The sequence below is a fragment of the Tiliqua scincoides genome, chromosome 3 (genome assembly GCF_035046505.1).
Source record: "Tiliqua scincoides isolate rTilSci1 chromosome 3, rTilSci1.hap2, whole genome shotgun sequence".
NCBI classification, from domain to species: domain Eukaryota; kingdom Metazoa; phylum Chordata; class Lepidosauria; order Squamata; family Scincidae; genus Tiliqua; species Tiliqua scincoides.
In genome coordinates, this window is record NC_089823.1 from 49,194,753 (window position 1) to 49,217,884 (window position 23,132).

General features: G+C 39.4%; 1 protein-coding gene across 2 annotated transcripts in view; it reads left to right on the forward strand.

The window, feature by feature from the left end:
• GBE1 (1,4-alpha-glucan branching enzyme 1) overlaps positions 1–23,132 on the forward strand; it is a 172,544-nt gene that overhangs the window by 116,566 nt on the left and 32,846 nt on the right. For both annotated transcript variants that reach the window (XM_066620517.1, XM_066620518.1), the window contains exon 13: positions 20,207–20,391. In XM_066620517.1, coding sequence (XP_066476614.1) covers positions 20,207–20,391 — 185 coding nt within the window. The remainder of the gene's footprint in view (positions 1–20,206; positions 20,392–23,132) is intronic.

Genomic DNA, 23,132 nt, shown 5'->3' on the forward strand with positions numbered 1-23,132 from the left:
TAGTGAGGCTTTCACAGCTTCCCTGGCTGGTTTCAATGGCTCCCCAGGGAACTTCGGCTCATGGTTTAGGAGTCACTGCCTCTTTAGCAATGGCTGCACTGACTGCCTTAACCAAATGTCATGATTGTAGGAAAAATGCCTCACTCCTTAATGCATCCTGTTAACTTATCTATAAATCCTTTTTAAAAATAAGATTGTTAACAACCTCTGCTGAATTTGAAACTCATGGGATTTTAAAAGGGTGCATTTTGTCTCTTTCTTACCCCTATACAGATATTTATCACTTTAGCAATTCTCCCCCTTTTTATTGCTTGAAGTTACTGTTTGTATTAAGAAAGAAATAATGATTGTTTCTTTGTTCAATGAGCCATTAAATATGTAACAATCTTGAATATGCAGTAAAAAACATTGTTACTGTAGTTAACTTGATTGCTATAAATTTGTTCAAAATATTATCAGTTTATGTAATTATGGTGTACTTTAAAAGCTATGTTTTATAAATCTGCTATTCTAAAACACCTCATAATAGGGGAAAGCAGATTGCAATGAAACATTTTTATTATGTATAAGCATTTTCTTTTTGAGGCTCTGAAGTGAGTCTTTATAACAAGTTTATAAAATGGTTTTGTATGCATTACTGACTTTGCTCATAATGGACACTGGAGGGGGGAAAGCAATTTATTTCCTGTATTTCAAGCACAAAGCACTTTCCAGGGAAGGCTTCCAACCTAAGTTTTGTTCCCATCACAGATTTTTGTTCGGGAGCAGTATTTTTCGGATGCCTGACTTTTCATTTCATTGTGAGTGCTATTACTAATCTCTGGAGATTCTAGGATAGGAGATATTGTTGATATGTCAAAATCAAGCAAAGAAGGTGCAGTTCCCAGTCGCAGTCATCAAGGAAGACCGTGGAACAGGAAGCAAGGATCACAGATTCCCATGATGATGTATCACTTCTGCTTTTAACCCTCTGCTAAATTGCATATGTCTATGAATACTATGATCTGGCCTAGATGGCGGGCTGGATCAAAATATAATAAGTGTAATAATGATGTTAGGAGATAACAATTGTAAAAGAGAGTGTCAGTTATTTGCTAACTGATTTCTCCACAATCAGTTAAAGCTGCCAGATCATTGATCCCTTTAGCCAGTATTGTGCACACTGATTTGCATTGGCTCTCCTGGTTTCCAGACAGGCCTTTCCCAACCCTGTACGGAGATGCTGGAGCTTAAACCTGGGAACATGTACATGCAAAGCATGTACTCTGCACTCAGCTACAACCTTCCCCATGCAACTGAAGCAACCATTCATTCTGGCAGTCCCTTCAGAGAAAGAATATATATTTCTGCCACCCCATTTTTTTCCTGAGGATACATGGAATAAAATTGATTTTTTTTTTTTTGCCCCTCTCTTTACTTCCTTATTAGCATCACAAATAGCTGCAGGCAGGATGCTATCATCAATGCCTTCTCTGCCCTTTATTCTTCAAGGGGTTGATGGATCCCTGAGTCATTTTTCATCATCTGTGGCTTGCAGTGATTTCTTGCCACATCCATGGAGGACATAGCAGCTCAGGCTTGTACACTTTGATGGCTTCATAAAGAATGGCATCTGGATTTACTGTGGGCCTGGCATTTGCAGACTGATTTTTGCAAGCTGGTGGACCTTTAAGCTCTCTTATTTCCTTTTTTTGACTACTTAGAATGTCTCAGTAGGCTTCACAACAGTCAAAGGGGGGGGGGACTTGAGAACAGAGCAACTTTCCTAGTCATTACTTTGGGCAGTTCTCTTAAAACCTGCTGTCTACACATCTCACCCACCTGTTACTATATAGAACACTATATTTTCTTCATAGAGTAGGCTTTGTTTGATCTAATCCATAGACAAAACCAGTTAAGGACTCCTGAAGGAAGAAGTTCTTTCCCTCTCCTTTCTGTCTACAGGCAACAAAACAAGCAAACTGTCAGCTGAATAGACTTGGAAAATTAAATAAATGCCTCAGAAGAGCTCTGGTTCTCTTACTTTTAGCACATTACTTTTTTTTAGTACAAAAGAAAAAGACTTGCCTATTTAGGTTGGCTGAAGTGGAAATGGAAATTGGCTTTGGCCTTGCTTTATTGTTATAGTAGGCTAACCAGGAGTTGGGCAATTTTGTACTTGGTTAGTCTTCCTCTTCAAAAACTGCTTTCTATTTGACATTTAGGAATTGTTCCTCACCAGCCAGGTGTACCTTTTTAAAAGAAAGCCAGTTTCCACAATGCCTTGATTGCCCAGTGTTGGCCACCATGTGCTTTCTTTCTTTGATTAGAGTACTGTAGCTGATAAGAGAAGAGATAAGACATATAATTTACTTTTAAGTTTCCCAAAACAAATGTTCAGAGAACTATTTCCTTCTAAGGTTTCAGGTAGGTGAAAAAAGCGAAACCAGGAAAATTGTTGCAGCCAAACACGCTTAAACATAATCTGTATTTAGCATGAAGAAACTTGTTTTATACTTGAGCCATCTGCTGCATTGGCAGGACGTCGCCATCAGGGGCCCATTGCTGTGCTTATTGCACATAACTTTTTATATATGTTCCTTTTCCTGAATAGATGTTCACCTGGTAATTTTTCCTCCCACTTGGTTATGGAAAATACAGTATTGTCGTTTTCAGCTTACCAAACACAGCAGCAGAGCTGGGGGGGGGAGCCTAAATCACTGTGATTTGACTTTTGTGACCCATTTTATTCCTGTATTTGTAGACAATGTCCTCTTGCATATCCTGTTTGGACTTGTTTTTTTTTTTTTTTTTTTCCCAGAAAGAGGATTGGTGGAATTGTGTTAGTATAGAATGCAGGTGTTTTACGTAGAGAATGAAAATATATCATTCTGTTTGCTCTGAAAATGTATCTGGTGTGCTCCCTGGGGCATTTGGTGGGGCCGCTGTGAGATACAGGAAGCTGGACTAGATGGGCCTATGGCCTGATCCAGTGGAGCTGTTCTTATGTTCTTATATATGAAAGCCTCCTGTAGCTTTCCAACTCTGTGTCAGAGCTTTCAAAAAGTACATTATTATATTAGGTCACAGTGATTTTGATCCTCTTGACAAGCACATTACTATATGAAAATACTAGAAATTTAGGTTGATAGCAAATCTAATAAAGATAACTAAAAAGGAGAGATGTTGCTGTTTGAGATTCAGCCATGAAATCCAGAAGAAGGAGGAAAGAGCTTTGTGTATTTTCTTTTTTGTGTCCTCCACACGTTTATCTTCTTAATTTCTTCAGTTATGTATTAAGAATATTTTCACATAAATGAGGGTGATCCAGCTTGATAATGTCCTACAGCCTGTTAAATGTGCAACCACTTACATACAAAACATACAAAATTATTCAGGGGATGGACAGAGTGGATAGGGAGATGCTCTTTACACTGTCACATAACACCAGAACCAGGGGACATCCACTAAAATTGAGTGTTGGGAGAGTTAGAACAGACAAAAGAAAATATTTCTTTACTCAGCATGTGGTTGGTCTGTGGAACTCCTTGCCACAGGATGTGGTGATGGCGACTGGCCTGGATGCCTTTAAAAGGGGATTGGACAAGTTTCTGGAGGAAAAATCATTACGGGGTACAAGCCATGATGTGTATGCGCAACCTCCTGATTTTAGAAATGGGCTATGTCAGAATGCCAGTGCAAGGGAGGGCACCAGGATGAAGTCTCTTGTTATCTGGTGTGCTCTCTGGGGCATTTGGTGTGCTGCTGTGAGATACAGGAAGCTGGACTAGATGGGCCTATGGCCTGATCCAGTGGGGCTGTTCTTATGTTCACTTCCACATTCAGCTGGCAAATTCAGAATGTTGCAACCAAAGGGGCATTTGCAAAGGACAGTTGAAACAACTGTTTCTTCACAACTTCCCCATCTTGCTAGGTGAATGCAGAAGGGCCTATGAACAGGGCTGACTGCATAGGATCATCCTAACCAGATCCACCCTGATACAAGCTTTTCAGGAGTCATTCTAGTTTATTAATATGCGTAACTAAAATTTCACTTTACAAGTCTCATGGATATCACTTGTAAAGGCAAAGAAAGAAAAAGGGAAGCAACAAATCTATTCATGAAGTGGATTAAGGTGATGCATTGATGTTTTTCTGCTAGAACAGCAGTCTCCAAACTTGAGACCACTGCAGCTAAAAAGCCCTCCCTGTCCCAGCCAGCACTTATGGTTCCATCACGCTGCTGCTGCTCCTGGCACCCAGTCTCAATGCAGGGATACTCTAGGCCAGGGCTTTTCAAACTGGAGCGTTGTGACACCCCAGCCTGTGAGCCCTGGCCACTTTCCCCTTAAGGGGCAGGGGTGAAGCAGTGACACAATCTCCGTGATCGTGTTGCTGAGGGGACTGCAGGGACTTGGTTGCGCTCACCACTCCCTGCAGCAGCTTCTTGGGAGTGTGGGGAGCCCTGCGCGAGTGCCTGCAGGGCTCCCCACGGCTTAGAAAGTGAAAGTGCAGCGATCGCACTCCACTTCCGGTTTTGAGTTTGTTGCCCTTCAACAAACCAGCTTTGCAACAGGATGTGTGGGTAGATGCGACTGCTCATAGTGTCCCTGTGTCAAGATCAGCGCCAGGAGCAGCAGCAGCAGCATGGCGGAACAGTAAGCGCTGCTCACATGGGGGAGAGCTATCTCCAAATGCCCAAACTGACCCACGGACCATAATTTGGAGACCCCTGTACTAGACCACCAGAAAGAGCTGCTCAGATAATATTGGAGGTCATCTAGTGCAATCCCTTGCTCAGTTCAGGCAAGTTCCTGCTTACCTCTCAGCACTGAGTGTCCCAGCATTTGCCCTGGGCAATATTTAATTTAATGGACAAATTAATTTCCTGTAGAATTTACGTAAAGAGAGAATTTTGAAATGATCCAAAAGCGTCTGGGACAGTGATTCTCAAATTCTAGCTCCAGGACCCACTTTTTAGAATGGTAATCTTTCGGGACCCACCAGAAGTGACGACATTAACATGCAAGTGATGTCCTAGTCAGAATTGACAGCATTAAGCAAGAAAATTTTTAGCATCCCATATGACAAACTTAAATGTTTACAATAAATATAAGTTTTAAAAATATATTTAAAATGAATAACACACTTAATCCTCCCAAGCAGTTGCTCATATGTTTAAATAAATTCCTCAAACGTTCCAAAGGCTGCAATCCCATCCACACTTACTTGGAAGTAAGCCCCATTGTCTATCATTGTTCAAAGCATATACAGAGTATCCCAGTGGTTCTCAGACTTTTTCGACTTGTGGCTCCCTTGACCTACCAGGCCCACTGGTCATGGGCTTCCCATTAGAGCTACAATTGTATACATTGTATAGGGGAGTAGATTTTTTGCAAGGATTCTGCATCTCCCCTGGCTGGTTTCTGTGGCTCCCTAGGGAGCCATGGCTCACAGTTTGGGAACCACTGGAGTAGCCTGTTAAAAGTACAAATCTTTAACATTCCTCAAATACAATCACTTAGCGTGGTAGCATCAAGTCTAATATATTAAAACTAAAATATGCATTAAAATGACTTCATTGAAATGAAGTCACCAAAAATTGACTCCCAAGTTTGAGAAACGTTGGTCTAGGAGAAAGCTATAAGATGCATATCTAGAATCATTGTGAGAGTTCATTTTGCATTATTTGTATAGTGCAAGAAATCATTACTGTTAACTTTTTGCCCAATGAAAGAGTTTTGCATTCTAATCCTTAGATGGTGTATATGGCAATACCTACTCTGCCTCATTTATCTTCTGTGAACTAGAAGTTTGTGTGAGAACTTTCATAAGAAAAGCTTATTCTTCTATACACATGATATTGAAACTATCACATTTGTACAAAAGAGATTAGTCTGCAGCTGTACGTCTAATTAATTTCAACTGCCCTTCTCTATTAATGTTCTTAAAATTAAAAAAAAAATTACAATTTGTAATATATCTGAAACGTACCTGTTTTAAATTACTCTGTTTGCTGTGATTCTGTTCCTTGTGGTTTGCAGTATAGCAGACTGCGTTCTGTTCCTGGAGAGCCAAATTATAAGGCATTTCTTCGATGGTCATTCTTCATTGTTGCTCTATTGCAGTTCTTTTCAACGAGTAGCATTTCACAGTATGGCAGACTGTGTTTGGCCCAACTACCATGGTAATCCTGGGGCACTGCCCTGCCTAGCCCATCTTCTCTGGAAGTAGAGATGCTGGGACAGTGGCGCACCCGCAGGAAGGGTATGATATTGCAGCTGCCTGATCCTTCAAAAGAGGTAGTAGTATCACAACAGGGGTGCAGATGGTGTGGGCCACATGAGAAGTTACTCTTAGTAGAGGTGACAGCATACTGCCCAAGCTTGTTTGGCTATCTTTCGACCCCTCAAGGCCCAGCCATCTAGCACTCTCACAAGCAAACATGTTTTCACCACTTGCGTCTGAAAACATGAAGCAACTGGGCATGGAGGGGGCCAAAGGTCATTGAACAGAGTCAGTCCAGATGGGAGCTTAACTCTTTTAAACCAATGTAATCGCGCAGAAGGTCAGGGTAGACATGGTTATATTATGTCATCCGCAAACCTTCGGAACACCAAGTTCAAGCAGGTAAGCGCAGTGCAGTTGATGTGCATCCTCAAGATGCCTCTATAAAGTGGTGTCCTTTGAAAAAGGGGGTGCAAAGCAGAGTGGGGCAAACCATTCACTCCTGTGCACAGCTGCCACCTCTGGTGTTACTTACAAAAGTTACACTTTGATTTTTTTTTTTTTAAGGTTGAAGATCCCTAGTCTTTTGCTTTTGACTGGAAGAATAAATGCGTCATGGACTCATCCATGGTCAATGTCGTATTTCTCAGTTTGCTTATGAAGCTGCCCCATGGTCTGAAAGCAGTACTGCTTTTACATGTGAGATAATGTGCATCTTCCGTCATGCCAGCTGATATCAGTGTCCCTGTTGGAGGTGAAATTTATTTGATATTTTGCCTGTAACACAACAGGCACAAAAGTACGTGAAAGATGTGGGTAGAATATAAAATTGACCTGAGCTTTGGCTAGTGACATTGGAATGAGCTCTTCTGGCCTTTCCATCAAGCAGTGTTTTTGGGAAGACAAATGGCCTCAATCTATCTTCACCTTCCTGTAACAAACCCGATTGCATGAAAAGTGGAGAATGGGCTAACGTTGCTTAACTGTATCGTCAAAACCCTTTAATGCTACTGCTTCAAAGTATTGCCTTGTCAGAGATACAGGGGGAAGAAAGATAAAAGGGTTTGTATCATACAAAAAGCATATGCTGTACCAGGATTGCCTTCGGAGACTGAATCTGATAACATCCTGTTAGTCCTTATGTAAAATAGTTGATACAGTATCTCAATATTCTAGACTGTCAGTATATGAATTTACTACCCTCCAATCAACCTCTTTTACAACACACATTGTTTCTCCCCCTTGCCCTTTTTATCTTTCCACTTCAAACAAGCTTCTTAGTTTTAAATTCCATCTTGGCTTTTCCCCAAATACATGTTCCCTGTCAAATACAGCTGCATACAAAAGTTTGATTCATTTAAAAAATAAGATGCTGCATAGGAGCATGTGGGTGTGTGTGTAATTAATGATCAAGATAATGTGTGTTCCTTGATACTATTTGATATGAAAAGCTAGGTTGGAATTACCTTGGAGTAAGCCCCATAGATCACAGTGATACTTACTTCTGAGTAAACATGCTTAGGAATGTCCTGAGCTTAGGAAACATGCTTAGGACATGTTCAGGAGCTTGCATATCTAGTTCAATTGTTCTAGATCAATTGTTCAAGTTTTATTTTTTTCTTGGAATTGCCGAGTCCTGTCAAAAATTGCAAACTCTATGCCCTACTTGGATCTGTAGAATTTATAGTGTGATTTCTTAATTCAGGCAATAGTTTTTGCCTCTGTAGATAAAAATTGAACCCAGGGCAAGTGGTGGTAGAACTATAGAGTACTTTTTTACCAGTGGATGGGGCTTTGCTCTCATATCCCTTGGTTGAGCTCTAACCATGGTTACTGGCCATCATTATAGAACATATGAACAGGACTTTAATGGATAGAATAAATGACTCTAAGCAAACTCTTAAAAAAAAAAAAAACTTCTGGGTAGGGCTTCAGGCCAAGTATGGGTCTCCTCAGTCCCACACCAGCTATGTAACTGGCCTATGTCCAAGGAAGGGAATGAGGCAGGCTAGAAAATTGTCAATCTGGTGTGCACTTTTGCCATCAAGATCCACTCCCTGCCCTGTGCCCTTCCCCCCCCTTCACATACAACCCTGAACATCCCCCTCTTCACCAACTTATTGACACCACTGCAGCCTCTAGGAGCCACTGGCACCCTCGCCACACTTCTGGCTGTTTACTCGAGCAGCCTAGAAACATGTGGTGGCATCCCAGCTTTCATACTGCTGCAAAGGCCCTTGCACTGCACATGATCTGGGGTTGCAGCTGCTTTGGAGAAATTGAAATGATGACTCCTATTCAGGTGTGGGTCGTAATAACCAAAGGGTAAATACTAGAAGCAACAGGGGAAAAGAAGGCAATTTGAATCTGGCATTTACTGAAGTTTCAAACATGCAACTAGGATCACCCCAAAATAGCACAAGTGGTTGAATAAACATTCTGTTGAAAGTGTTACCCTATTTTAATAACCAGGAATGCAAGAAGACAGTAGAAGTGTTTGGAGGCTGAAATTCTAAATAAAAAAATATGCATATATAGGAATACAAATTAAAACAACGAATCAGGTGTCAAAAACCCAGGTTGTTGAGTTTTCACCTGATGTTAATGAGAGAATTATTGATCCTCACATGCTCTTCTAAAACATGCATTTGCTGAACTCCTTTCAGCTCTATTTAGCTCCCATTTGCAAGAGGAGGGAAGCATTCTCAGCCTCTAGCCTCCACTAGCTTCTAGCCTTCACTTTTCCTTGCAGCTACTTACATTGTTTCAAGAGCAGTTTTTGTCTAAAAGTCACAAGTGTTGCATATGGTTATTGAAAAGGATGAAGAAAATATATTACAGTTACCCTGCACATGACTGATCTTGTCTGATCTTGGAAGCTAAGCAGGGTCAGGCCTGGTTAGTACTTGGATGGGAGACCGCCTGGGAATACCTGGTGCTGTAGGCTTATACCAGAGTCTTTCCAGACGGAAGGTTGCCAACCAGTACCTTACATATATTGCTGAGCTCAGTCAATTTCTGCAAATGAATCTATTATACATGGTCACAACATGTTCAAGTTGTCCTACCTCCAATGAAATGTTGACAAAACGGCATATGGAAAGTAACAGAATAAGATGTCCAGCCTGCATCTGCTATCCATACAACAAGGGTCATTTATTTTGCTTATACATGTTGCTTTGTCTCACTTATATTTAGAAATCTCATTACAGGATACTTTTATTGTCTCTTTAGGTAGAGTAATACCTGTGGAGTGTAATTGCATATAGACAATTTTCTGTCTCTGCAGTTGTTTTGTACTTTGTATTTGATGAAATTAAAATGCACTCAAAATATGGATTTAGTGCTTTGTACATCTCCCAGTCTCATTTTACAGATGGTTAATAGCCCATCCATAGTACTGTGTTTGTCCCAAAGCAATTGGAATAGTTTGACCAAATATGTCTTATTTTTTAAGTGTCAGAAGTCAGCATTTCTTTTCATCTGTACCATGCTATACTATACAAATATGTCATCTCTCTTTGAATATCCATGAATAATTATTGAGGGGTTGACTCATAAATTATTTGCTGAGGGGTAAGAATGCAATCAAAAATTAAATGTTTTCTGCTAAGGGCTAAAATTAATGTAGTTCTAGGGGGAAAAAATCTCCTATTGAAAAGGAAGGACATTAGATTTGGGAAGTTTTCATTTGCCCAAAAAGGTAAATGTACTCCTCTAATGAATTATCTTGCAAGAATTCTGTAAAAGAAATGGGGGGAAAAAGAAAAGATAAAAATAATGTGTTCATTTTTTCATTCCAAAAGGCATAGCAACCCGTCCAACCTGCTGTGTGTTGCAATATGTACCTTGAGATTCTGATTAAATGGGCTTCACAATTCACTTCAGCAGAGGAAGTAAATCTATGTGCTGGAACCTTTTGTCAAGTGTACTCTATGACTATATTAAACCTTCTTCACCTGCAGGTTATTACTGAGCTGGGCTGGTTTAATTTGGTTGGCAAGAGTAATGGGAGAATATGTTTATAAATATATTGACTATACAATACTGTATTTCCCAGTAGGTTTCATTGGTAGGTTTTAATATCTTTAATTACAAAAACTAAGAGGTAGTGTTTAATAGTGCACAACAATGGCATTTTTAATTGACATGTTAGTCCTGACTGTAGCAGTTTTGTTGACTGGGACTCTCCTGCTGTGTTAGGAGTTTTAAGATGTTCCCATTCTTAATTCTGGAGATTCAGTCCAAGGATACTAGTGTTCAAAATGATGCTCGGCTTCGTCAGAGTTATTCACATTACTATATTGCTGATATCCTTAAACTCTTTTGTTTACATTTGGATCAAGGACTGATAACTTTTATCAGTTCACATTAATAACTGCTTCTATTTGTACACGTGTCCTCACAGAGATGGTTTTGTTTGCCTATTTAGTACGATCTGCGTGCAGGGCATTTTGCACGCAGAATATTGGTCCCTGATCTAAGGGGGGGGGGGTCATGATCCAATAGTAACACAAGGGAACAAAAGGGAAAGGCAGGGAATGGGAGACAGGGCTAAGCTTCAAGAGAAGTTGTGATTATTCTCTTCATACATATTTAGGCTTGCTAAGTACGAGGACATGTATCTGCTATTGAACTTGGGGAGATCCCTCCTCTTTTTCTAAGAAGGTAATGCTGGATAATGAATCTTCTACCACATACAAAGGGATCTCTTGTGGAACATGAGAACACATGAAGAACCACAATTCTGTACCTCCAACATTCTTGCCATACACAAGAGAATCACTGCAGCACTGGGTGTGTGTTTGTAAACATATTGAGTTTTGAACTGTGTTTGTCTCTAACTGCTTTCAGTTCTTAACATGAATCAGTTATGCTACCTCCAACATCTTCTATTCTTGTAGAACGCTGCTGGATATCTGTCTGATCACATTTGAATAGTGTGTTTTCACTGAGCATTAGTGATTTGCAGGGTAACACTGCTGCGACTTGTATGTGGTTGCTGATTTATAAAGACTATGCCTGCTTTCACATGGGCTGGAAAGCACTTGAACTGCAAGGTGTTCATGCCAAAGAGCTTCCAATTTCTTTGTTACTAAGTCTGTAGCTGTAGCAGAAATCTCTTTGGAATGCGTTTAATTTTGAAATTCTGCTGTTGCTGTATCTGAAGGAAAGAGTTCTTGCCTTGTTGTATATTTTAAAGGCTGTATAAGCACTCCGGGTATAGCTGTGCAAACAACAGAAATAAATTGATCTCAGGTACATGGGCAAAAAAATGCTATTGACACTCGGAGGCCCCCAATTTATCCAGCACTCCAGATCACACTAGTTGAGGCTGGAAAATATTTTTTCACTAACCATGAATTGCAGATAGTGAGCTGGTGAAATGGAATTTCCCCACATGATGATGGGATCCTTCACAAACACTGTATATTCCCTATGCAATAAACCAGTGGCCTAAAAAGATCCTAAGGGAATTGTCTGTTCCCAAGCTAGGGCACTACCACTTCCTATGTACCAAGCTTGATATATTTCTTTGATCTTTTCTCCAACTTATTTTCTGTCATCATAGTCTCTTTTGCCAGTGGTAAACTCTATTTATCAATAAATGTGCATCTTTCCCTGTTGTCAATTTTTTTTAAATGGGGATGAAGCATTGTGCTATATAAAATGTTGGAATTTCATAGTCTCTTCATGTCTGAAGCTTTTTGGTAACAGCGTCAGAATAAGGATATAAATTACCCTGGTTTGTAATTTTTGAATGTCTGTTGCTTCATGAATATTAATGTATTCATGAAGCTTGACATCTGTCACTTGGGATGTTCAAAAGTCTTCTATTTTAAAAAAATGACAATTTTTAATGGCTCTTTTTTGGAGCCAGCTAGTCTGCAGGAATTTGCAAGAATATCTTGACAGGGTTGTTTTGCACATTTTTGCACCAAGTTGCAAAGCTCCCAGATAGCTTTGTTGCCTGTCAATTTTGACACCGATTTCAGTTCCCTTTGTAGTATAATTAAGTATCAGGTGGATCCCTGGGCTATGTAGGTAAGCTGATGGCAGTTTTAGAGGAACTGCTTTCTCAGATCAGTGCTAAGAGTGGGGGGGGGCATGCACACTCTTCAGATTAACTATGTATTTGAAGGACTGTATGACTTACAAAAACAAAACAATGCAAACTCATTTGACTTTTGAATTGTAATGATTCTACTGTGACTGCAGGAATAAACACTCATTATTTCCAAAACTCAAGAATAAGCATTGCTGATTTGGGGGAGGATTTAATCAAGTGTAAAGATGTTGTGGATTGAATCATGCTTTTCCCCACTCTATATATACAGCCTCTGGCAGTTATATTCTACACTGACAAAAGAAACTAGACACCAACCTAGATTTAAAGACGCTCAGCAGGACTAAAGATTTGATAGGTCTTTGAAAGGTCTAAAGGATTTAAAAGATCTTTAGGTCTATAAAAAGATAGGTCTTTTTTCATTTGTGGTGGACATGTAAAAAAATGCAAGTATACTGGAAAATGATAAGGAATCTAATACAAGAGATTGTTGGATTTACAATACCACTGAAACCAGAGTTATTTTTACTTAATATCACCTTAGATATTATAAAGAAAATGATGTGTATTTAGTTATTATGATATTAACTGCTGCAAGGATTTTATATACTAGATACTGGAAAGATATTAAAATTCCAACAAAAGATGAATTAATAGAGAAAATAATGAATAGGCTTACAGAGATTTTGGATCAACAGTGTAAGATAGAGCAATGGAGACCATTTTATGCTTGGTTGAAAATGAAGTTGTAGATGTATAAGATAGGGCATTTAGATGAATATATTGTATACATGATATATTATACAGCATTTGATATGATAGATAAATGATATTAAGAGGTTAAACTAGAAGAGGAACAAGATTAGAAGATATGTATTGATTGATTAGATATATTGATATATGATTGCCTGCACCCTTCAACATGTTTTTGTATGTTTTTGTGGTTTTTTGTGTGTGTTGTGTATTGAGTTTGTGTTTGTTATGTGTTTATTTATATTGGAAAATAATTAAAAAATTAATTTTAAAAACAAGATTTGATAGGTCTCAATCTTCATATTTCCATCTTCCTAGTTCACTGTAGGATCCTGTGCCTTGGTTTCAACTTCAGTGACATTTAATTCTAGCTCCACCTGTTCAGGCAATCTCAACCCCATGAGTGTTCAGAAAATTGAGAGTGATGCTAGTAGTTCACATGCTCTAAAGAAATACTTGTCAAAATACACATTAGAAGGGTTACAGGAAACACATTACTCAATATCCATGATTTTCTGCTCAATAGGACCAGATGTCACTGGTACTGTTGGTGCTAGCCTGATTGGTTTGTTTTTGTGGAAGATAGTTGCCTCCAGATGGACTTCACAGAATTTGTAAAACTTCAGGGTTTCAGAAGACTGCGTCTAATAAATTCCCTTAAAAAGTTAGCTTATGGGTCACAAGTAGTGGCACCACACAGCATTAGCTGTTCAAAGCTCCAGCTGAGTTACTGAGTGAACAATCTTCATATTTGGATGGGCAATAAGCACCAATAAGAAAAATCAGTTGCAGATACTAGAAGAACCTTAGAGGAAGGGCCATCCTATCTTTTCTTAGATGTAGAGTCATCTCTTTTAAATCTCAATAGAGCATGTCAAGTTGTATACAGACCTGCTTAAACCGCTCCACATGAAGTGACTAAAAACTGTTTTCAAACTTATAGGCTACCTTCTTCCACAATCTACAAGATGGAACCCATTTTAATTTAATTTAATTTTTCTGCTCTCTTGAGTCCATCCTTCATCCTTTCTCTTGCAGGTGATGCACCAGTAATCCTAGATTGGTATCATAGTGTTTGTGGCCACAATACAGTAGAAAAAATTATTATACATTTTATTCCATACCTGAGCATCCTAGTCTGAAATTCTTGTTATTGGAGAGCAAAGCTCAGTGGTCAAATCTGATGACCAAAACATGAATTACTTGCTTGCTAATAGTAAAATAGGTGCATTGAAAGTACCCATCTCTGCTATGGCAACTGCAAGTTACTTTCACTGCTTGTATAGATTGTGAACTAGTTGTATGGATGACTTTTTAAATGGATGTTATTTTCTTATGTAGTAATGGCTTATGACTTCCCAACAAAGAAACAAGAAAATAATGATGGTGTGATCCGTTTGGTTGGGACGCCACTCAGTTTGGATCATAATCCAGTAGCTGAAAGCCAATAGATTAAACCAGAATATGTTTTGTGTTTAATAATTACTTTGGTGACCTTTTTAGCAAGGAAATGTATTCTTTTTTCTTTTTTCTAAACTCCGCTTTGTTTTTATAATTAAATCTTGCACTAACTCTGAACTGAGCATGGACAGCGCTACAGAAATTTTCCTTCCCTTTAATTCTTAAGTGGTGGCACCATTTTTCCTCTTGGATACATAAATAACATTGCTTCTTTTGCAATGCAACTCTATTGACCTTTTTGTTTCAGTAGTTTAGCCTTGCTATTTAGGAGACCCCTGGTGTATAGAACTGCTATCAAAACCGTCTGAAAAGGAAAAAGATCAACGCAATTTGAACAGTCCTGTGGGCCTCCACTAAGCATTAACCGGCGCTAACAAAAGGCTGCCAAGTAATTTATGCAAGAGTTTAAAATGTATTTATAGTAAGCCATCTAAATGCATGACTGGTAAACTGTCAGCACAATGAACCAGGCACTAATAGGATCCCCTTACAATACATCATTAGATTCTTTTAAAAAATATATATCAATTTATTCATTAATGTCTGTATAGAAAACCATAATTCACAAATGCACATGTAGGCAGTGATAGACTTCAATTAATACCTAGGTAAAATTAGTATGCATAACAGTTTTGTGAAATAAAAAACATCCACTAATCAAAATGTTGAGCTAATGGCATTTCCTTCTTCCCTTTCCCAATTAGTATCATTGTCTCACATTGCATCACTTGTACCAGCTGGCTTCTTGTAAGTTTATAGTTTGGACCTTTTTACATAGAGACAGGAAGGTGGGGGGGGGGGAAGTAAGAAGAAATTAATTACAAGGAAAGAAATCCCAGTAGTATTCAGAGCTCTGAACAGAAGTATTTAGTTACCCGCGTCTTAAAGCTGCTGGTTGTATAAGAAAGGGAACTCTAGCATAGTTTGCTAGAAGGGTTGTAATTTTTAATACTGTATGTTCACCATTGTGTTAGAAGTATTCCACATATTGCACAAAGCTAAATCTTGGTTTGCCACCTTGTATGTTCAACAGAGCCAATCACAACTTATGAGTATGACTGAATGTAACAAATGTGTTTGCACACTTTGTTTCTTTCATGTTTACCCTTGAAGGGTGTAAGCCATCTCAAAATCAGTGGGACTTGCTAATGACTGTTCTGGTTTACTGCCAAAGCATCTTATGTTTGCATCTAAGAACTGATATGTGTGACGTGGTCTTTATTCGCCACTTTTAAGTCCTGAACATTTTTTTTAGTTGTAGCTTTAATAACAACGATTATGAAGTTGATAACCAAGTCAGCAGTACATTGCGATGTCATGTGGTTTCTCAGAGGCTATGATCAATCTGCTCTATTATTGAGTTGTCTTCTAAACTTTTCGTGATTGTCCATTTGAAATCAGTACACTTCTGTACTGCAGCAAGTCATGGACTCTCCGCTCACAACAGGAGAGGAAACTGAACGCTTTCCACATGCGCTGCCTCCGGCGCATTCTCGGCATCACCTGGCAGGACAAAGTTCCAAACAACACAGTCCTGGAACGTGCTGGAATCCTTAGCATGTATGCACTGCTGAAACAGAGACGCCTGCGTTGGCTTGGTCATGTCGTGAGAATGGATGATGGCCGGATCCCAAAGGATCTCCTCTATGGAGAACTCGTGCAAGGAAAGCGCCCTACAGGTAGACCACAGCTGCGATACAAGGACATCTGCAAGAGGGATCTGAAGGCCTTAGGGATGGACCTCAACAAGTGGGAAACCCTGGCCTCTGAGCGGTCCGCTTGGAGGCAGGCTGTGCAGCATGGCCTTTCCCAGTTTGAAGAGACACTTTGCCAGCAGTCTGAGGCTAAGAGGCAAAGAAGAAAGGCCCATAGCCAGGGAGACAGACCAGGGACAGACTGCACTTGCTCCCGGTGCGGAAGGGATTGTCACTCCCGGATTGGCCTTTTCAGCCACACTGGACGCTGTGCCGGAGCCACCTTTCAGAGCGCGATACCATAGTCTTTCGAGACTGAAGGTTGCCAATACAAAATAAGTCATGACTAACGAACCTCACAATCTTATACAAGATTACTCAAAAGCAAGTCCTGCTGTGTTCAAGGGGCTTACATTCAGGTAAATGTGTATAGGATTGCAACCTTGATATATAATCTATCAAGTACAGATCTTCTGTGATGTAGAAACACAATGTGCCTGTGTACACGCCCTGCACGTCCACACAGAAATATCCCCATGGTTGTATGGGAAAATATGAACCCTTTGTTCTTAGAGCTTTGGTTTGCACTTTACTAGCCTTGTTATACTTCATATGAAGTAGATCAGTAGATTCTACTGATTCATTCAGCAGATGTTGATTTCATGACTAGCAGCAGCCCTACTCATTGTTGATGTCACTATCATTACAACAACTTTAGGTTCTAACCAGTGGGTGAAGAAGGATCAGCTTAAATGAATGTCATTTATTGTCCTGCTATTGTTTCTCTCTTTGTAGTTTTCACTCAGTCAGGAAAGGGAGAGCATCTTCCAGATAACTCTATAAAAATGCAGAGTGTATGTGAATCAGAAAAATTACCATAGATACTTTCTTGTAGGGCAAGAAATTTCTGCCAATAAATCAAACTTAGATCATCACCTTGCCTTATCTGCAAGGTGATGATCACCTGCAAGGTCACTTGGTCCAGGGCTTTTCAAGCAAGTCAAGGTACTGGAAAAGCAATGCAGAGATAATTAGAGGGCTATTAATCTCTACAGTGACCTCCCTGGCAAACTCCAGCCATAGTTAACCTTTTATTCTCCTCCTGAGAAAAGGGCTAAAGGCTTCCGTTTAAATCAAGCAATCCTCCATCTCTTTAGCAGACCCTGCTGCAGCCTCATTCCATTTTGCAAACGCTTGGCAGAGGTCTGTTTTTTAAACACCAGGATGTAATCCTCGTTTGCATTTGAAGCAAAGTCCCAGGGTACAATTCAGTGCAACATTTCTTAAGAATAACACCCATGGAAAGCAATGGGTCTACTTCTGAGTAAATAGGGCTGCAACTATGTGCAGCTGCACTTGGTCACATTTATTCCTTGCTGTTTGTCTCTCTGCTGTGAATTGAATTGCACGCTCCCAGTTATGTGTTAAATGTTATATGTGGAGCCTCTGGCTTAACACACCGGGCACCTTAAAGAAGAATTTGATTAATGGTTCTCCTGCAGTGGTTCCCAACCTTTTTTCACTGTCGTACCCCCTTGGCAGCCTATTTCCATAAATTGTACCCCTGATATTACCTAAATGTTTATAATTAATAATATAAGCCCTCATCTCCTCTATATGAAAACCTATATGTCATGTATTCATCACAGTATTTTCTCTTTTTATCTTTGAAGAATAGGAGACTATGCTTGTCATGAAGCATCTTGAGAAATTCTTGGTGACTGATCACTTTCCATTTTATCTTTCAACTTTTTGCTGTGCTGGTTTTCAATCACTGATTCATACATGAATTGATCACCAAAAACTAGCTATTAGTGGGGCTTTCACAGCCAACTAGCTACCTCCCTTCCTGCCTTGCTACCCCTGCAAGGCGTTCTGGAGTGCTACCTGCCTTTTTCTGCAATTATTCAGTTCTTTTTCAAGCACCCTGAAAGGTCTTGTCAAGTTACCCTGTGGGTACATGTACCCCAGGTTGGGAACCACTGTTCTACTGGTATGTTGTTTACAGTGCACTTACTCTGATAGTGTTTACAAAAGGGTTGTGTAGACGAGAATTAAAAAAGTTAAAGAATAAAAAGGTATCTTATGATCTTTTACTATATTTTTAATAAATTAGAGGCTGTACAGTTCTTAGGTAACAATTTACCTAGGTAACAATATACCAAAGGTAACAAATAACCTTAGGTTATTTTTCAGGATCTGGCCTCAGGTAAAATTAGATAAAGCTATAGTCAGACAGCCCCCTAAGTTTAACCCCCCCCCCCGACTTATCTGAGTGTCATGTAACTTTCCACGATTTTGGCTCAAACCCTGTCCTCAAATTATCTGTGAGACTGATTTATAGGCAAGTATCTGTGGTGAGTTTTTCTTTGGTATGTTTTTTTTTTTCTTTTAAATCTTTGCAATGTAACTTACAGACTTACTGCTGTATGTGTTCAGATTCTTTACAAAAGCAGAACATAGAAAACTATGTGCCATTAAGTTGGAAAAAAGTCTGAAATTTTATCTTGGTATGGAATCCTGTAAGCAGGGGTGTCAAATGTAAGGCCTGAGGCTCTCAGAGCTCCTTATCAGGCCAGCATGATAATTGGGCTTGTGATAATTGAGCTGCGAATGAGCTGTGAAGTGACTCCTTGGCAGTGCAGCAGTTGTAATGGGAGCTGAAAGAAGTGGCTGCCAATGTATCTTTTTCCTTTCTTGTATAATCTCTCTCAAGCTGGCTGGAGTCAGGCAAGGTGTGCACTTCTATCACTGATAGAAGTGGTGTTTAGCAGCCCAACTTGAGTGCAGATCACTGATAGAAGTGATGTTTCTAAGGAAGTCATTAACTTAGGGCCAGCTTATGGTGACTGAGGGAGGGAGCATTAGAGGGTAGTGCTGCTTGTGGGAGGATCAGAAGATGTGTGTGGTGTGATCATGACAGGCCTTGTCCATTTTAAGATGGCAGTGGTTATGTACTGCTCAGATTAACTCTGCCACATGGTAGGGGAGAAAAAATTAGAGGGAACATTGCTCTTCAGAAGCAGCACTACTAAAAAGGTGTCCCATGTGATAATTAGGCTCTCCCATATCTTGAAAATATGATCAAGTTCTGCATAGTTTCTCTTCTGCAGCTAATGAGTTCCTAGATGAGAACAAAGTGCTTATTTCTTGTCATAACCTACTTAATGATGTCACTTAATGACATAATTTATGCTTAATGACATAATTGCCTAGACATGTAAGCTTGTCAAGTCAACCTCATGTCAAATTTTTGTTTTTGTTTTTACTTTTACCTTCAAAATGTCATAGATGTAGTGAAAGGACTGCCTCATCAGTCCTCCATAATGTTCTTCTTAGAACAGTATAAACTCAGGCCAACCTTGTCTGCCTTTATTCAGCAGACTTATAGTTGCTTGCAACCATTACCATTTTCTACAGTCAGTCTTTTGGAGCAGCCCACGTGCATATGTTCCCAGTCCCAACAGTCAGGAAAAAATAGGTGGTTTATTGGGATACAGTGTGGCGCAATAAGTGGTGGTGGATTGACTTGGTGGGTTACAAGGTATGCCAGTCTGTTGTACACATGCTCAATATAAGAACTGATTTGCATTAATTGCACTCCAAATGAGCTGAAATTGGTTTTAAGCATTACTTTTATTGTTAGAAATAAAACATTTTGCTGATTTTTCTCATGGTTTTTAATGAAACTACATGGGTTTTGTTGAACAGTGGGAACTGCTGCCTGTACTGGGAAAGAGTTACAAGTAGTCAAGGGGGAGATTTTGATGATTTTGATTTTGCAGTTTTGCAAAGCCTTTCTTGTTAATGACTCTGTTGTAGCATCTCTCAACTTCCTCATTAGTTTCTTGTGATCTTAAGCACAATGACCACCTTTCAATTGTAAGATCATTAAAAAAAATAGGTAAAATGTAATTTCAATGCTTTCTTTGAATAATGCATTTCATTATATGGTAGTGGTGTTAACTGTTGCAGATCCATTTATAACCACATGCCTTTTAATTTTTTTTTTCTCACATTGTAGGTAATGAGTTTGGGCATCCAGAATGGTTAGACTTCCCCAGGCAAGGCAATAACGAAAGCTACCATTACGCTAGGAGACAGTTTCATTTAGCTGATGATCAACATCTTCGCTATAGGTTCCTAAATGCATTTGACAAAGATATGAACAAATTGGAAGAAAAATTTGGATGGCTTGCATCTCCTCCGGTAAAGTATATACAGTAAAAGTGTTGCGCATTAGACACCAATATTGTGCAAGTTCGGAACTTCAGTAATAAAAAAAACTACATGAAATGTTAAAATGGCAGTTTATTATGAACTCTTACTAATTTTCCCTTAACATATTTTCCAAACAAATCAGTGGCATGTTGATAAAAATCTGAAGATAGAATTCTCATTATAGTATTTTTCCCTGCCCCTCCATTTGAATTTAATTTTGTTAATTATTAAAGCTGCCTGTAATCAAGTCTAAATATATTTTTGGGAATGTCTTAATTATTGTGACACATTTCTTTGTTATAAATAACTGTGCTTATCCTTCCAAAAAATACTTTTGGCCTTGGATAATTTATTGCATTTTTTGCCTCCTGAGCATCAGGATTTTAGACTAGCTTATAGAGAGACCTAATCCAGATAATTACAGTAGTAATTATGTATGTTGGTGTTGCTACCCTTATGGAAATCTTTCTGTTTTACTCTCAGATTCTGTTTTAAGGTATACCTAGTCCCATAGTTTACTTGAATTAGGAACGCTTTGGCTACTTGCATATTATGGAACATGATTTCTAGGTTCAGTATTGTGTATTTCCACTAAAAAGAGAAAGCGAGGTGTATACATTAACTTTGCCCAAATAATTGTGAGTGGCAAGAGAAGATTACTAATGCTTTTTTGTGAACCTTTGCACGAGCATAGGAAACTTCTTGTAGTGCAGCTGAATTATTTCAGGTGTTTTATTACAGTACAAGAAACATGGTGTGTGTGTGTGTGTGGATATAGAACAATACAGGCTGAAACATATAACTCTAGTGGGTTGTAAGTTGTAATAAAGCTGTCGACAATTCAATTCAAAAAGATATTTATTTTACAAATTCTTTGTACAGTCTGATCTTGATTTTGATCTCCCTTTCTGCTGATGCTTTTTGTTAATGAGGAGAAGTTGCCAGTCTTACAGGCCAATCCTATGGAGGTTTTCGCTGGCACACTGGAAGGGTCTATGGTTCCAGCAGGGGGTTGCAGCATGCCACCAGGGAGCACTTTAAGAGTTGCCGCAACTTGGAAGCAGTGTGTGAGGACCGGACCCAGGAAGGTGAATCGAATAAAGGCAGGAGAAGGGGAGTGGGTAGAACAAGGAGGCGATGAGGGCAGAACAGGGAGATGAACAAGACCTGGAAGGGGTCGTGTCTGCAGCGTTGTCCCCCTTCCAGGCTTTGATTTGCCTTCCGAAGTCCACTCAGACTTGTGCCAGCTAAATTGCCCAGTTTGACACTACTATTTGTCCACAAGAGCTGCTGGCAAAATGTGTGCAGATTTCAAGCAAATTCCCCCTAGTGCATGTCTGACTTTAGTTGCCAGTTACTGTCCCAGGAAGGTCCAATCCCATCAATTTTCCAGTGCTGATGCAGCCGCATTGCAGCCCCTAGGTAAGGGAATAAATGTTCCCTTACCTTGAGGAAGCCTCTGGGATTCCCACCACCACCACCACCGCAGGACTCAGCACCTGCCACGTTAGCACGGCTGCATCAATGTTGGAAAATTGGATAGGATTGGGTCCTAAGTCCCATTGAACTCATTGGATTTTACCTTTGTGTAAACATGCTTAGAATTATAAATGTTGAGTGAGGCAACTGTATAGCCTTGAAAAACACATGATTTCACAGACTGCTTTCTTTGAAAGTACACTTCATGGAAATTGATTGTCTAAGTCGCCCCAGGACCCATTTTGTTGCTTTTCTAATGCAACTAGATGTGGCTTTGGGTCAGATCATTTCTTAGTCTGCTGCATTATTACTATTTGATATACAAAAGCGATATGCTTGCATCAGTGGTATTATATTAAAATCCCTTTGTGATGAAATGAGGATAAGATGTATATTTGTCTAGGGTGACATATCCCATGAGCCCGTACCTGTAGAAGCTGTTTCCATCAAAAATACACAATGTCAAAACTGGATTATTTTATAGTTTTAGAATGACTAGAAGCAAAATACCATCATGATGTCAATTATTTTATAGTTTGATTACAAGTGAATTTTTGTCTTGACATGTTGAGGTCAGTAGAGTCTGAATCAAAAATTCATCATCATCCCTCAAGGGGCTTTTTTTGCTGAATGACGTTTTCAAGAGGCAGTCAAACTGTTCAAATTGCTAAGTTCATATTGGTTCCTAAAGATTTGCTCCCCATCTTTAAAAAATGAATTAATATGATTTCCAAATCCTTCTAGGTTTGGTAAGCTGAAAATGTCACTTTTTCACTGAGAAAGAGCTAACATTAACAAAAGTAGTGTACTCCCAAGAAAACTACTCGGTTAGTTTTTACCTGGGGAACTTTAGGATTCTGAGGGATCCAATCCTATTTAACTTTCCAGCAGTGATGAAGCCATGCCAACAGGGTGTGCACAGCATTCTACAGTGGCGGCAGTCACAGAGGCCTCGTCAAGGTAAGGGAACATTTATTCCCTTACCTTGGGGGCTGCATCGGTCCTGGAAAGTTGGATAGGATTGGGCCCTGAGTCAGAGGAAATCACTATCTGAACCAGCCTCCTGCTATCTGAATTCCAAACTCCACTCTAATTCCTATGCATTCCTACATAAGTCCCACTGAGTTGATGGGACTTATTGCCAGGTTCTATGCATAGAATTGTAATGAGTTAAGGAGCAGCTATAGGTCAGTGTTAGAGTGTGTTTTTTACATGCAAAACATCTTGGACTTAATCTCAGACATCTCCAT